We start from the raw sequence: 12,911 nt of genomic DNA, 5'->3' as shown, positions 1-12,911 counted from the left end.
CAACAACCGTCACCGTGTGTGGGAGAATGAGAGCGAGAGAGCTGTACAGAGGAAGTAGGGGAAGAGAGAGGGAGGGATTATTTAGTTTATTTAGGGGCTTGTTACAGTAACATCAGGAGTCAAATGTGTAGATCAGGACGGAGACAGAGAGCAGATATCAACTCAGATTTAGAGTTTGTAGGAAAGAGAAGAGAGCATTGAGACAGTTTAAAAAGTACAGTTATAACACATTGAGACAGGAGGAGACAGAATGGAACAATAATAGAGCCAGTTTTAGGGTTCAGGGATAACGGTATTGTGTCCAAGGGGGAGTTTAGGATTTTTTTTTTTATTTTTTATTTTTTTAAAAAATTTTTTGGGGGGGGGTGCAGGTGGAACGAGCAGCAGTGTCTTGAGGAGTACAGGAGTATTGTCAGGAGCCATATAGAACAACCAGAGAGATGGGGAAGACATGGATTATAGGAGTCATCTCTCTCCTGGCTGTTTCTGCAACCTGGAGCTTAGAAACAGGTTTGAGAATCTCATCACTTCATTTTGTTTATCCGGCTGGTTTTGGTTCATTTTGAGTACCGTGTAAAGCAGTGGTCACCAACCTTTTCTGAGTCAAGATCACTTTCTGAATCAAAATGCAAACCGCTCTGTTTAAAAAAAAATAATGACTTAATAAACGTAAGCCTATTCAACATTAACCAAATAAATACACTTCTGTAGCAACAAGGTTTGTGCAGTAGGCTATAAGCCCAATATATTACCACTGCATATTGGCTATGCTTGAATTGCCCTGCCAATGTTATTCTTCTCAGACCGTTTTGAAATTATATAAAAAAATGTTAGGCATATGATCACTCTGGTAATATATCATTTGCTGTATTATTATAATTATATATTTTTTTACTGAACTAATGGCCTTGCTCTAATGGTCAGTCTGAGGGGAGGGAGGGAGGGAGCAGCAGTGAGGCTGCCTGTCACCTGACCCACCGTCCCTCTGCTCTTCCTCCACTGAGAAAAAGGGACACAGTCTTCAAACTGATGGCAAAACTGAAGTTACACTGCATTATGTCTGCGTCACGCACCAATGCATGTTGTTACTCCTATGATCAGAGAAAGTGAAATATTCCTCGATATTAAACAGACGCAAGCTGCTAATAATAATAATGCAAGCTTATTAGAACACTTTGTTATACTCCTTCATTGCAGCTGCAGTTCTGGTTGTAGCGTGAGTTGTGGCTTAAATTGTTGACATGGTCATGGTTTTAGTATTAGTTTTAAAAAAATCTCATAGTATCAACTTTGCTGTGCATCCAATGCTTCTTTTTACAGTCTATGACTCAAGGAAACTGTGCAGACACAGTGATCTGAGCTATCTAATTGGCCAGTGGTAGGCCTGTAGGTGCACTTAATATACTCTCCACCTACCGCCAACAGTGCAATTTTTTATTCATTTTTTAAATCGGAAGTCAATTATTTGCTCTGGGTTTTTTACAAAAATGTTTGGTGATCGACTAGGAATGCTTTGGAGATCAGTTAGTGACCACTGGTGTAAAGGGTTCAATTATTCATAAAACATTCAAAGCATGTATCTATAGATACCCTAAATAGATATGATTATATCATACAGTCAAAGTGTTTATTTTACGACCAAAAAATACTGATCAAAAATAGATGTTTTATATTTTCCTACTGCTCTGACTAAGGAGTCCCCCATTCTAAATTGTATACTCTGTTGGCTGCTGATAGAATCCCCAAGGGCTCTAGATTTCTATGACATGTGTATCGAGAGTTCTGTTCTGACTACTCTGTTGTAGTCAAACTGAAGACAAAGTCAGTGGAACAGATTTGGGTGATTATATAAAGATGTTTTAAACGAAAGGTTCCATTGTTTTCTACCACGGGAAGGAACATGCCGCGTATCACACGCTAGAGACTAGTGTGTGTTGGTGTGGCATGGTTGACTGATTAACTAACATATTTTCCCCTGTATTTGAGAGGAAATTGATTTGAGGCATATACGGGGGAAAGTGACATTACTAATCAGGCAGTGTATGGGGGTCCTGTGGGCTTCTGGAAACACCACAGAAGTTATATACTTGTCTAAAGTAAACATCAACAAGCATGAAAGAGCAGTGCCCAGAAAATATCCCACTTCAGAAACGTCAGTAACCTAGCAGTCATCCTCCCATGATATCACATCTTATGTATAACATTGGGAGCTGTTTAAAGAGCGGAACACTTTATGTGCTGCAATTGTTTTTAAAGTAAAAGACTTAACTAACAAACTGAACTTTATAATAACTACTATTCATCTCCAATTTTTCAACTATCACTCGTTTGTAAGACAGACACATTTTATAAGACATCGGCTTTCATATTACTGACAACCCACTTTTCTTCCTCAAGACTGTTTTGCTGATCAACTAAGACATGCTTTTCTATTGATTGAACTTACACTTGATGAAATCATGTTTAACTGATGATGTTGAATGCTTAACATTTTGCTAACATGATCTGCCACTAACATGCACTTTGATCATTCTCTCAGGATATAACCACAACATTTCTGTGATCTCTCACACTTCCCCTTTCCTCACCTCCACTGTGCCTCTAGGCCTACAACACGGAGTCATTGGTAAAACATACTTTTTTTTAAAAAGCAAACCTGTTTAATCGCCACTATGAGCCTGCATTAGCATGTTGCCACATTTTTGGTCAGAGTGAGAGATAGGGCTTTATGTTTTAGGAGAGGAGAAAGAGGAAACGAGTCATAAATGTTTCCTGTTCCTTGGAATGAGGCCTGATAGTCTGCATGACTCTGAGAGATAGGTCTGAATATCCGCCATAGCCACATCAAGCTCTTCTAAATATTGTATGTGTTGTAAAAAGATAATGACACATATACGTAGGCCTATAATAATACTCATACAACTGTATCACACAGGCATTTGATATGAAACCATTTATTCATTTACCGTCCATTTATCCAAAAGTAATTTTTTATTTAAAGAAGTACAATTCTTTGAAGTAGTTATTTTAATACTATTTCTTTAGCTGCCAGGAGTGAACATTTCCACCTGGGGAATAATGCCATCTTAAAGTGCAGCAATAAGACTTGGAGTGAGATGATCTACACCATCTGGAAAATACAACTGGGTGGAATAAAGTGTCAAATATCATCTAGTAATGATAACCAAAATCTGAACACATGCAATGATGGAAAAGCAATGCTCAACACATCCAGGGGTGAATCCTACCTACAGATTCCAGGGTTCTCAAAGAGAGATGAAGGAATCTACCACTGTGAGTCGGCGTACAAAGCAGGAATCTACGCCGCAAACATTGATGTATCACTAATAGGTAAGAAACCTTCATAGATCTGTACAGTTTAGCATGACTTCTGTGTGCTTTCATTTCTCTATATTGCCAAATACAAAATACATGTGTTGTTCTCAATATGCCTATTTCCCCCCTCTTCCTGTGTGCAGCCCCTCCCAATGTGTTTGCTTGGCTAGAGTGGGAGGGCAGTAGGCAGGTGGCTGTGTGTTTGGCTGAAGGGGGGAAACCAGCTGCCTCCATCTCCTGGAGTGAAAACTGGAACTCTACTTCAACCACCACATTGAACCTAGATGGCTTCAACAAAGTAGAGAGTCGATTGGTCCTGCCTGAGGGGATTGCTACGGGCAACCTGACTTGTGCTGTCATACATCCCTCCTGGGAAGAGGTGCATATGGTGACACCAGGTATAGAATGACTATTTAGAATTTAGAAGGACACTGTATTTAGAAGGACACTATGACTAATATCTCACTCTTTTAAAATAGGAGTGAACATAGCTTTTTTAGTGAATAAAATCCTTCAGGGTCTATTGACAAAGTTTACTAGATTGAATGTAAATTAAATAGGATGGGATGATGGTAACCCACTGGGCACAAGCTGGTTGAATCAACGTTGTTTCAGAGTAATTTGTCAACGTATTGTGACGTGGAATCTACATGGAAAATACATTGGATTTGAAAAAAGTAATCAACTTGTTTTGAGGGTGAAATTTCAACCAAAGAATCCCCAAGGGCTCTCGTCATCATTGTAACCAATTTTCAACATAAACAAACATTGTATAAAATATGTTGAATATGTACCTTTGAAACAATGTCAGATCTTCAATGTTATGTCCACTATCAGAAAAAAAAACTAAAGGCTGGGCAGCACCTGCTGCAGAGTTGATCTATCTAACATCTATTCATTTTGTCTCCCATCCAGGGTTTTAACCAAACCCAGGCCTGCGTAAGCTTTGATATTTGCCATTGACTACTACCAATGTGCTTCTGTGAGAATGATTATAAGGAGATCTCTTAATAACTAAATATTTTCATTGTTGATATCAGTCATTCCAAAGGATAGGTGTGACAAAGCAAATGAAATGTAACCATACTTTATAAGTCATACACTGTATCATAAAAAAATAGATTTAGGCCTTATATATATTGTATAGCATTTGCAAAGTCATCAACAGCTATTGTTTCAATGCAACCCAGCGTTCAACGAAAAAGAGACAATACATATAGGACTAGGGTTTCAATCTTGGTTTGACTTCAAGTTGAATCATTCATGTGTTGGATTCACGTCTCCATCTCAACCAAAAATCAAAGATTTTAAAGAATATGACTATATCAAATGAAACTTTAAGTGCACTTTCAATAAAGTTTGATTAGATTTAGTCCTATTCTTTAACTTCGATTCCTGTTTGAGTTGAGATGGAGACATGAACCCAACGTATCAATTCTACATTTGTAGACCTACTGGAATTAAAGCCAGACTAAGGGCACTATTCAATTTGTAAAGCTGGAGTGTTATCCACTCTGCGCTAGATTTTTTTAATGTAATTTCCGATTGAGCCAACATATGCAGTGTTTACTGTGAGTGCAATCTCAGCTAAAGTGGGAACATTGCCTCTAAATTTCAATCGCGCTGTAAAGCTGAACTTCCACAATGCGGATTGAATAGAGCCCTAAGTCAGTGGCACAAAATATACACTGCCTTTGGTAAATATTCTGACCAGTTGACTTTTTCCAAATTTTGTTACGTTATAGCCTTTTTAGAAAATAGATTAAATAAAAGAAAATCCTCTGCAATACCCCATAATGATGTAGCTAAAACAGAAATGTATTCAAATAAAAAGTATTCAGACCTTTTGCTATGAGACTCAAAATTGAGCTCAGGCGAATCCTGTGTCCATTGATCATCTTTGAGATGTTTCTACAACTTGATTGGAGTCCACCTCTGGTAAATTCAATTGTTTGTACATAATTTGGAAAGGCACATCTGTCTATATGAGGTCCCACAGTTGACAGTGAATGTCAGACAGAAACCAAGCCATGAGGTCAAAGGAATTGCCCGTAGAGCTCAAAGAAAGAATTGTGTCGAGGCACAGATCTGGGGAAGGGTAGCAAAACATTTCTAAAGCATTGAAAGTCCCCAAGAAGACAGTGGCCTCCATCATTCTTAAATGGAAGAAGTTTGGAACCCCTAAGACAAACTGAGCAATCGGGGGAGGGAGGGCCTTGGTCAGGGAGGGGAGGGGACCAAGATCCCAATGGTCACTCTGACAGAGCTCTAGAGTTCCTTTGTGGAGAAGAGATAACTTTCCAGAAGGACAACCATCTTTGCAGCACTCAACCAATCAGGCCTTTATAGTAGAGTGGCCAGACAGAAGCCACTTCTCAGTAAAAGGCATATGACAGCCCGCTTGGAGTTTGCCAAAAGGCACCTAAGGACTCTCAGACCATGAGAAACAAGATTTTCTGGTCTGATGAAAGCAAGATTGAACTCTTTGGCCTGAATGCCAAGCATCACATCTGGAGGAACCCTGGCACCATCCCTACTGTGAAGCATGGTGGTGGCAGCATCATGCTGTGGGGATGTTTGTCAGTGGCAGAGACTGGGAGACTAGTCAAGATCAAGGCAAAGATGAACGCAGCAAAGTACAGAGAGATCCTTAATGAAAATCTGCCCCAGTTCGCTCAGGACCTCAGACTGGGGCGAAGTTTCACCTTCCAACAGGACAAAGACCCTAAGCACACAGCCAAGAAAAAGCAGGAGTGGCTATGGGACAAGTCTCTGAATGTCCTTGAGTGGCCCAGCCAGAGCCCGGACTTGAACCCGATCAAATATCTATGGAAAGATCTGAAAATAGTTGTGCAGCAACACTTCCCATCCAACTTGACAGAGCTTGAGAGGATCTGCAGAGAAGAATGGGAAAAACTCTCCAAATACAGGTGTGCCAATTTTGTAGCGTCATACCCAAGAAGACTTGAGGGCTGTAATTGCTGCCAAAGTAGCTTCAACAAAGTACTGAATATTTCATTTTTTAAATTTTAGAAATGAGCAAAGATCGTACATTTTTGCTTTGTCTTTATGGTGTAATTGATCAATTGTAGAATAAGGCTGTAACCTAACAAAATGTGTAAAAAAGTCAAGGGGTCTGAATACCCCTCAAATGTTGCATTGACAACCAAACACAATTAACTTTTGCAATACAGTAAATAGCCTATTAAATTGTTGACAAGTTAACAAATTATATGTCTGATTTACGTCCCCAACTAAACCAAAAATAATAGTTAAAGAATAGGATTAAGCCAGTTGCTCAGATGAAACTATTTATTCTTTAGATTTTCTTTAAATCAAATCAAATGTTATTTGTTACATGCGCCGAATACAACAGTAGACCTTATAGTGAAATGCTTATTTACAAGCCCTTAACTAACAATGCAGTTTTAAGAAAAATCCACCCCCCCCCCCCCCCCCCCCCCCCCAAAAAAAAATTAAAAGTTACAAATAATTAAAGAGCAGTAAAATAACAATAGCGAGGCTATATACTGTATAGAAGGTACCGGTACAGAGTCGGAGGGGCACCGGTAAGTCAAGGTAATTCGAGGTAATTGAGGTAGTATGTACATGTAGGTAGAGTTATTAAAATGACTATGCATAGATAATACCAGAGAGTTGCATTGTAAAAGAGGGGAGGCAATGCAAATAGCAGAGAGAACAGTCTATGACTAGGGTGGCTGGAGTCTTTGACAATTTTTAGGGCCTTCCTCTGACACCGCCTGGTATAGAGGTCTTGGATGGCAGGAAGCTTGGTCCCAAATCAAATCAAATGTTATTTGTCACATACACATGGTTAGCAGACTAGCAACTACCTTATACACACAAGTGTGAAGGACTGAATAAGAATATGCACATTAAAATATATGAATGAGCAATGGCTGAAAGGCAAGATGCAGTAGATGGCATAGAGTACAGTATATACAGTGCCTTGCGAAAGTATTTGGCCCCCTTGAACTTTGCGACCTTTTGCCACATTTCAGGCTTCAAACATAAAGATATAAAACTGTATTTTTTGTGAAGAATCAACAACAAGTGGGACACAATCATGAAGTGGAACGACATTTATTGGATATTTCAAACTTTTTTAACAAATCAAAAACTGAAAAATTGGGCGTGGAAAATTATTCAGCCCCTTTACTTTCAGTGCAGCAAACTTTCTCCAGAAGTTCAGTGAGGATCTCTGAATGATCCAATGTTGACCTAAATGACTAATGATGATAAATACAATCCACATGTGTGTAATCAAGTCTCCGTATAAATGCACCTGCACTGTGATAGTCTCAGAGGTCCGTTAAAAGCGCAGAGAGCATCATGAAGAACAAGGAACACACCAGGCAGGTCCGAGATACTGTTGTGAAGAAGTTTATAGCCGGATTTGAATACAAAAAGATTTCCCAAGCTTTAAACATCCCAAGGAGCACTGTGCAAGCGATAATATTGAAATGGAAGGAGTATCAGACCACTGCAAATCTACCAAGACCTGGCCGTCCTTCTAAACTTTCAGTTCATACAAGGAGAAGACTGATCAGAGATGCAGCCAAGAGGCCCATGATCACTCTGGATGAACTGCAGAGATCTACAGCTGAGGTGGGAGACTCTGTCCATAGGACAACAATCAGTCGTATATTGCACAAATCTGGCCTTTATGGAAGAGTGGCAAGAAGAAAGCCATTTCTTAAAGATATCCATAAAAAGTGTTGTTTAAAGTTTGCCACAAGCCACCTGGGAGACACACCAAACATGTGGAAGAAGGTGCTCTGGTCAGATGAAACCAAAATTGAACTTTTTGGCAACAATGCAAAACGTTATGTTTGGCGTAAAAGCAACACAGCTGAACACACCATCCCCACTGTCAAACATGGTGGTGGCAGCATCATGGTTTGGGCCTGCTTTTCTTCAGCAGGGACAGGGAAGATGGTTAAAATTGATGGGAAGATGGATGGAGCCAAATACAGGACCATTCTGGAAGAAAACCTGATGGAGTCTGCAAAAGACCTGAGACTGGGACGGAGATTTGTCTTCCAACAAGACAATGATCCAAAACATAAAGCAAAATCTACAATGGAATGTTTCAAAAATAAACATACCCAGGTGTTAGAATGGCCAAGTCAAAGTCCAGACCTGAATCCAATCGAGAATCCGTGGAAAGAACTGAAAACTGCTGTTCACAAATGCTCTCCATCCAACCTCACTGAGCTCGAGCTGTTTTGCAAGGAGGAATGGGAAAAAATTATAAGTCTCTCGATGTGCAAAACTGATAGAGACATACCCCAAGCGACTTACAGCTGTAATCGCAGCAAAAGGTGGCGCTACAAAGTATTAACTTAAGGGGGCTGAATAATTTTGCACGCCCAATTTTTCAGTTTTTGATTTGTTAAAAAAGTTTGAAATGTCCAATAAATGTCGTTCCACTTCATGATTGTGTCCCACTTGTTGTTGATTCTTCACAAAAAAATACAGTTTTATATCTTTATGTTTGAAGCCTGAAATGTGGCAAAAGGTCGCGAAGTTCAAGGGGGCCGAATACTTTCGCAAGGCACTGTACATATGAGATGAGTAATGTAGGGTATGTAAACATTATATAAAGTGGCATTGTTTAAAGTGGCTAGTGATATATTTATTACATACATTTTTTCATTATTAAAGTGGCTAGAGATGAGTCAGTATGTTGGCAGCAGCCACTCAATGTTAGTGATGGATGTTTAACAGTCTGAAGGCCTTGAGATAGAAGCTGTTTTTCAGTCTCTCTGTCCCCGCTTTGATGCACCTGTACTGACCTCGCCTTCTGGATGATAGCGGGGTGAACAGGCAGTGGCTCGGGGGGTTGTTGTCCTTGATGATCTTTTTGGCCTTCCTGATACATCGGGTGGTGTAGATGTCTTGAAGGGCCAGTAGTTTGTCCCCGGTGATGCGTTGTGCAGACCTCACTATCCTCTGGAGAGCCTTACGGTTGTGGGCGGTGCAGTTACCGTACCAGGCAATGATACAGCTGACAGGATGCTCTCAATTGTGCATCTGTAAAAGTTTGTAAGTGTTTTTGGTGACAAGCCTAATTTCGTCAGCCTCCTGAGGTTGAAGAGGCGCTGCTGCGCCTGCTTCACCACGCTGTCTGTGTGGGTGGACCATTTCAGTTTGTCCAGGAATTAAAACTATCCACCCTCTCCACTACTGTCCCGTCAATGAATATAGGTGGCTGCTCCCTCTGCTGTTTCCTGAAGTCCACGATCATCTCCTTTGTTTTGTTGATATTGAAAGGCTGAGGATTAATAAAAAACATAGTTTGACATGTTTCGACAAACTTTACCGGTACAATTTGGATCTATTCGTCTGCCTGTTGTGACCGCCATTGAGCCAGTGGATTGATGAACAAAACGCACCAACAAAACTGAGTTTTTTGTATATAAAGAGGGACTTTACCAAACAAAACAAACATTTATTGTGTAACATGGAGTATTGTGAGTGCAACCATAAGAAGATCATCAAAGGTAAGGGATTCATTTTATTGATATTTCAAATTTTTGTGACTAATCTACTTGGCTGGAAAATGTTTGTATGCTTTTGTAAGCAGGGAGCTGTCCTCAGATAATTGCATGGTATGCTTTCGCCGTAAAGCCTTTTTGAAATCTGACACAGCGGCTGGATTAACAAGAAGTTCATCTTTAAGCCGATGTATAACACTTGTATATTTTATGAATGTTTATTATGATTATTTCTGTACTTTTGGCACTCTGCCAGGTGGGACGCTAGCGTGGTTGCGTTGTCAATCAAGCACTATTCAATATAACTATACAGTAAATACATAGCATACAGTTAAGGCTGTCTTACAAACTAATGTAGTTCTAACAGTATTTATTCAACCTTAAAATGAGTAGTACATCCATTGCCTACTGTAGCCTAACTATAAATATATTCTTACGTAATCATAGAACTCGTGCATGATCGAGATAGCATGCAAAGATCACAGTTCTGTGGAGGTCTTCCCAATTGCTATAATAATCTGGGCAGAATCTCAAACAGCAACAATCACTTGCACTGTGTACTTTTGTATAAATACAAAATATCTGACATTGTATTCCCATTTAAATGGTTGAAAGCGCAGTGATAACACATTTAGATGACAACTAAACCAAAAATTAGACATTGTTTTGGAATTGGATTTTAGTTGTGTCTTTTTGAGTAGGTGAATAATCGTTGAAATCTCATTGATCAACGTCTCAACCAAATATTACCCAAATGTCCATGTTGAAATTACGTGGTGTGCCCAGTGGGAAATTTATTCTGATTCTGATTACTTATAATTTTCTCTCCCTGTCAGGAATCGTCATACCCTGGCGATTAGTCATAATCTCCGTGGGAACTATAAGCTTCATCATGGCTATTCTGGGGGGTTTATACTTCACACGAAAACACCCCTGCAGAATTAGGTATGAATATTCATTATTCTAATGATTTTGATCTTTTATGGTAAAAATGATTTGGTTCAATGTTATTGCTTGTATAATAAAGAGCTTTATCTCTGCATTCACAGCCCCAAGGCTCCTCAGGTATGTATGAGCTATATCCTACGTTGTGTTACGTTACATTACCTTAATACCTGTATGTTTTGCGTAGATAGCAGTTTACTGTAAATAGTGATGAGTCTCTGTTTCTCTCCCAGTCACAGGACTATGTGGAGGAAGTAGAACCCTACGCCAGCTATGTACAAAGTGCCAATTTAATCTACAACTCCTCTGCAGGCCCGTTCACATAACACACACACCTCTGCACGCCACGCTGCGAACTTTGAGGTTGAAGAAACTGATCCAGTAAACAGGGGAATGATGGAGGACATGACACAGGGCTTCTGTTACAAAAGGAAAACCTCACAGATCTGATCACTCCTGACTGACGTGAGAAAATGGCAAAAAACAGACATTTCTACAACCGAAGAGATGTGGGCAGATGAGAGATGATCTTTCCAGTTTAGCGTTTTCACAATTTGCACAATGAGAACTATGACTTGCTGTGTAGTCAGCACAACTGTATACCACTGCTCTCATAACACACGTTTGACTGTTCCCACACTCCTGCCATCTGCAAATCATGGGGAAGAGTGCAATTTTGATTAATCAAAATCTCAATTTATATAATACTGATGTGTAATTACAGTGTTTTTGTTGAGTTTATATTTATGATTGAATTTAAATATCAAGTTTGTTATATAATAAAAACAGATTCTTTACATTTGAAACCTACATCCAGAGTTAATGGGGAAAGGATTTGAAGCACACACAACATTCTATGTGGTTACATTCATGAGACAAGAGTTTGACTCTGAGAACTAAGATAACAACTAAACTTTTGAGTCGGAAAACGTGTGTTTGCAGTGGTGGAAGAACTCAAATGTAGTAAAACTAAAGAGTAAAACTGAAGATACCTTAATAGAAAACGACTCAAGTAAAAGTGAAAGCCACCCAGTGTCACGTTCTGACCTTTATTTCCTTTGTTTTGTCATTATTTAGTATGGTCAGGGCATGAGTTGGGGTGGGCAGTCTATGTTTGTTTTTCTATGATTTGGGTATTTCTATGTTTCGGCCTAGTATGGTTCTCAATCAGAGGCAGGTGTCATTAGTTGTCTCTGATTGAGAATCATACTTAGGTAGCCTGGGTTTCACTGTGTGTTTGAAGGTGATTGTTCCTGTCTCTGTGTTTGCACCAGATAGGGCTGTTTTAGGTTCTTGTTTTTGTTAGTCTGTTCATGTATAGTTTTCTTCATTAAAGAACCATGAATAGAAACCATGCTGCTTTTTGCTCCGCCTCTCCTTCACCTCAAGAAAACCGTTACAGAATCACCCACCACAACAGGACCAAGCGGCGTGGTAATAGGCAGCGGCAGCAAGAGCAGCGCGAGGAGTACTGGACATGGGAGGATGAGTTGGATGGTAAAGGACCCTGGGCACAGCCTGGAGAATATCGCCGCCCCAAAGAAGAGCTGGAGGCGGCGAAGGCAGAGAGGCGCTGGTATGAGGAGGCAGCACGGCGGCGTGGATGGAAGCCAGAGAGTCAGCCCCAGAAATGTATTGGGGGGTGGCACACAGGAAGTGTGGCGAAGCCTGGTAGGAGACCTGCGCCAACTTCCTGTGCTTACCGGGGGGCTGGAGAGACCGGGCAGGCACCGTGTTATGCTGTGAAGCGCACGGTGTCCCCAGTGCGGGTGCATAGCCCGGTGCGGTACATTCCAGCTCCGTGTATCGGCCGGGCTAGAGTGGGCATCGAACCAAGTGCCATGAAGCCGGGCCGGCGTGTCCCCGGTTCGCCTGCATAGCCCAGTGCGGGCTATTCCACCTCGCCGCACTGGCAGGGCGACCGGGAGCATGCAACCAGGTAGGCTTGGGCAGGCTCGGTGCTCAAGAGCTCCAGTGCGCCTGCACGGTCCGGTCTATCCGTCACCACCTCCACGCACCAGCCCTCCGGTGGCAGCCCCCCGCACCAGGCTGTCTCTCCGGCTCATCCTTACAGGGGCTCCCGCCTGTCCAGCGCTGCCGGAGCCTTCC

The 12,911-nt window shown here is 40.9% G+C and overlaps 1 protein-coding gene across 1 annotated transcript; it reads left to right on the top strand.

Moving 5' to 3' along the window:
- Positions 1-375: 375 nt before the first annotated feature.
- LOC139380423 (cell surface glycoprotein CD200 receptor 1-A-like) lies at positions 376-12,066 on the top strand. Its single transcript, XM_071123082.1, has 6 exons — positions 376-510; positions 3,046-3,351; positions 3,480-3,734; positions 10,694-10,802; positions 10,907-10,922; positions 11,036-12,066. The coding sequence occupies exons 1-6, from the start codon at positions 441-443 to the stop codon at positions 11,126-11,128; spliced, it is 849 nt and encodes a 282-aa protein (XP_070979183.1). The 5' UTR covers positions 376-440; the 3' UTR covers positions 11,129-12,066.
- Positions 12,067-12,911: the final 845 nt, after the last annotated feature.

This window comes from Oncorhynchus clarkii, chromosome 22 (genome assembly GCF_045791955.1).
Source record: "Oncorhynchus clarkii lewisi isolate Uvic-CL-2024 chromosome 22, UVic_Ocla_1.0, whole genome shotgun sequence".
Taxonomy (NCBI): Eukaryota; Metazoa; Chordata; class Actinopteri; order Salmoniformes; family Salmonidae; genus Oncorhynchus; species Oncorhynchus clarkii.
Note: the sequence above shows the minus strand (reverse complement) of the source record. Positions and strands in the feature narration are given on the sequence as shown.

Coding starts and splice junctions, on each gene's coding strand:
- LOC139380423 (XM_071123082.1), top strand. CDS start 441: ATGGGGAAGACATGGATTATAGGAGTCATCTCTCTCCTGGCTGTTTCT. Junction 511..3,045: donor AACCTGGAGCTTAGAAACAG/GTTTGAGAATCT, acceptor CTATTTCTTTAG/CTGCCAGGAGTGAACATTTC. Junction 3,352..3,479: donor CATTGATGTATCACTAATAG/GTAAGAAACCTT, acceptor TCCTGTGTGCAG/CCCCTCCCAATGTGTTTGCT.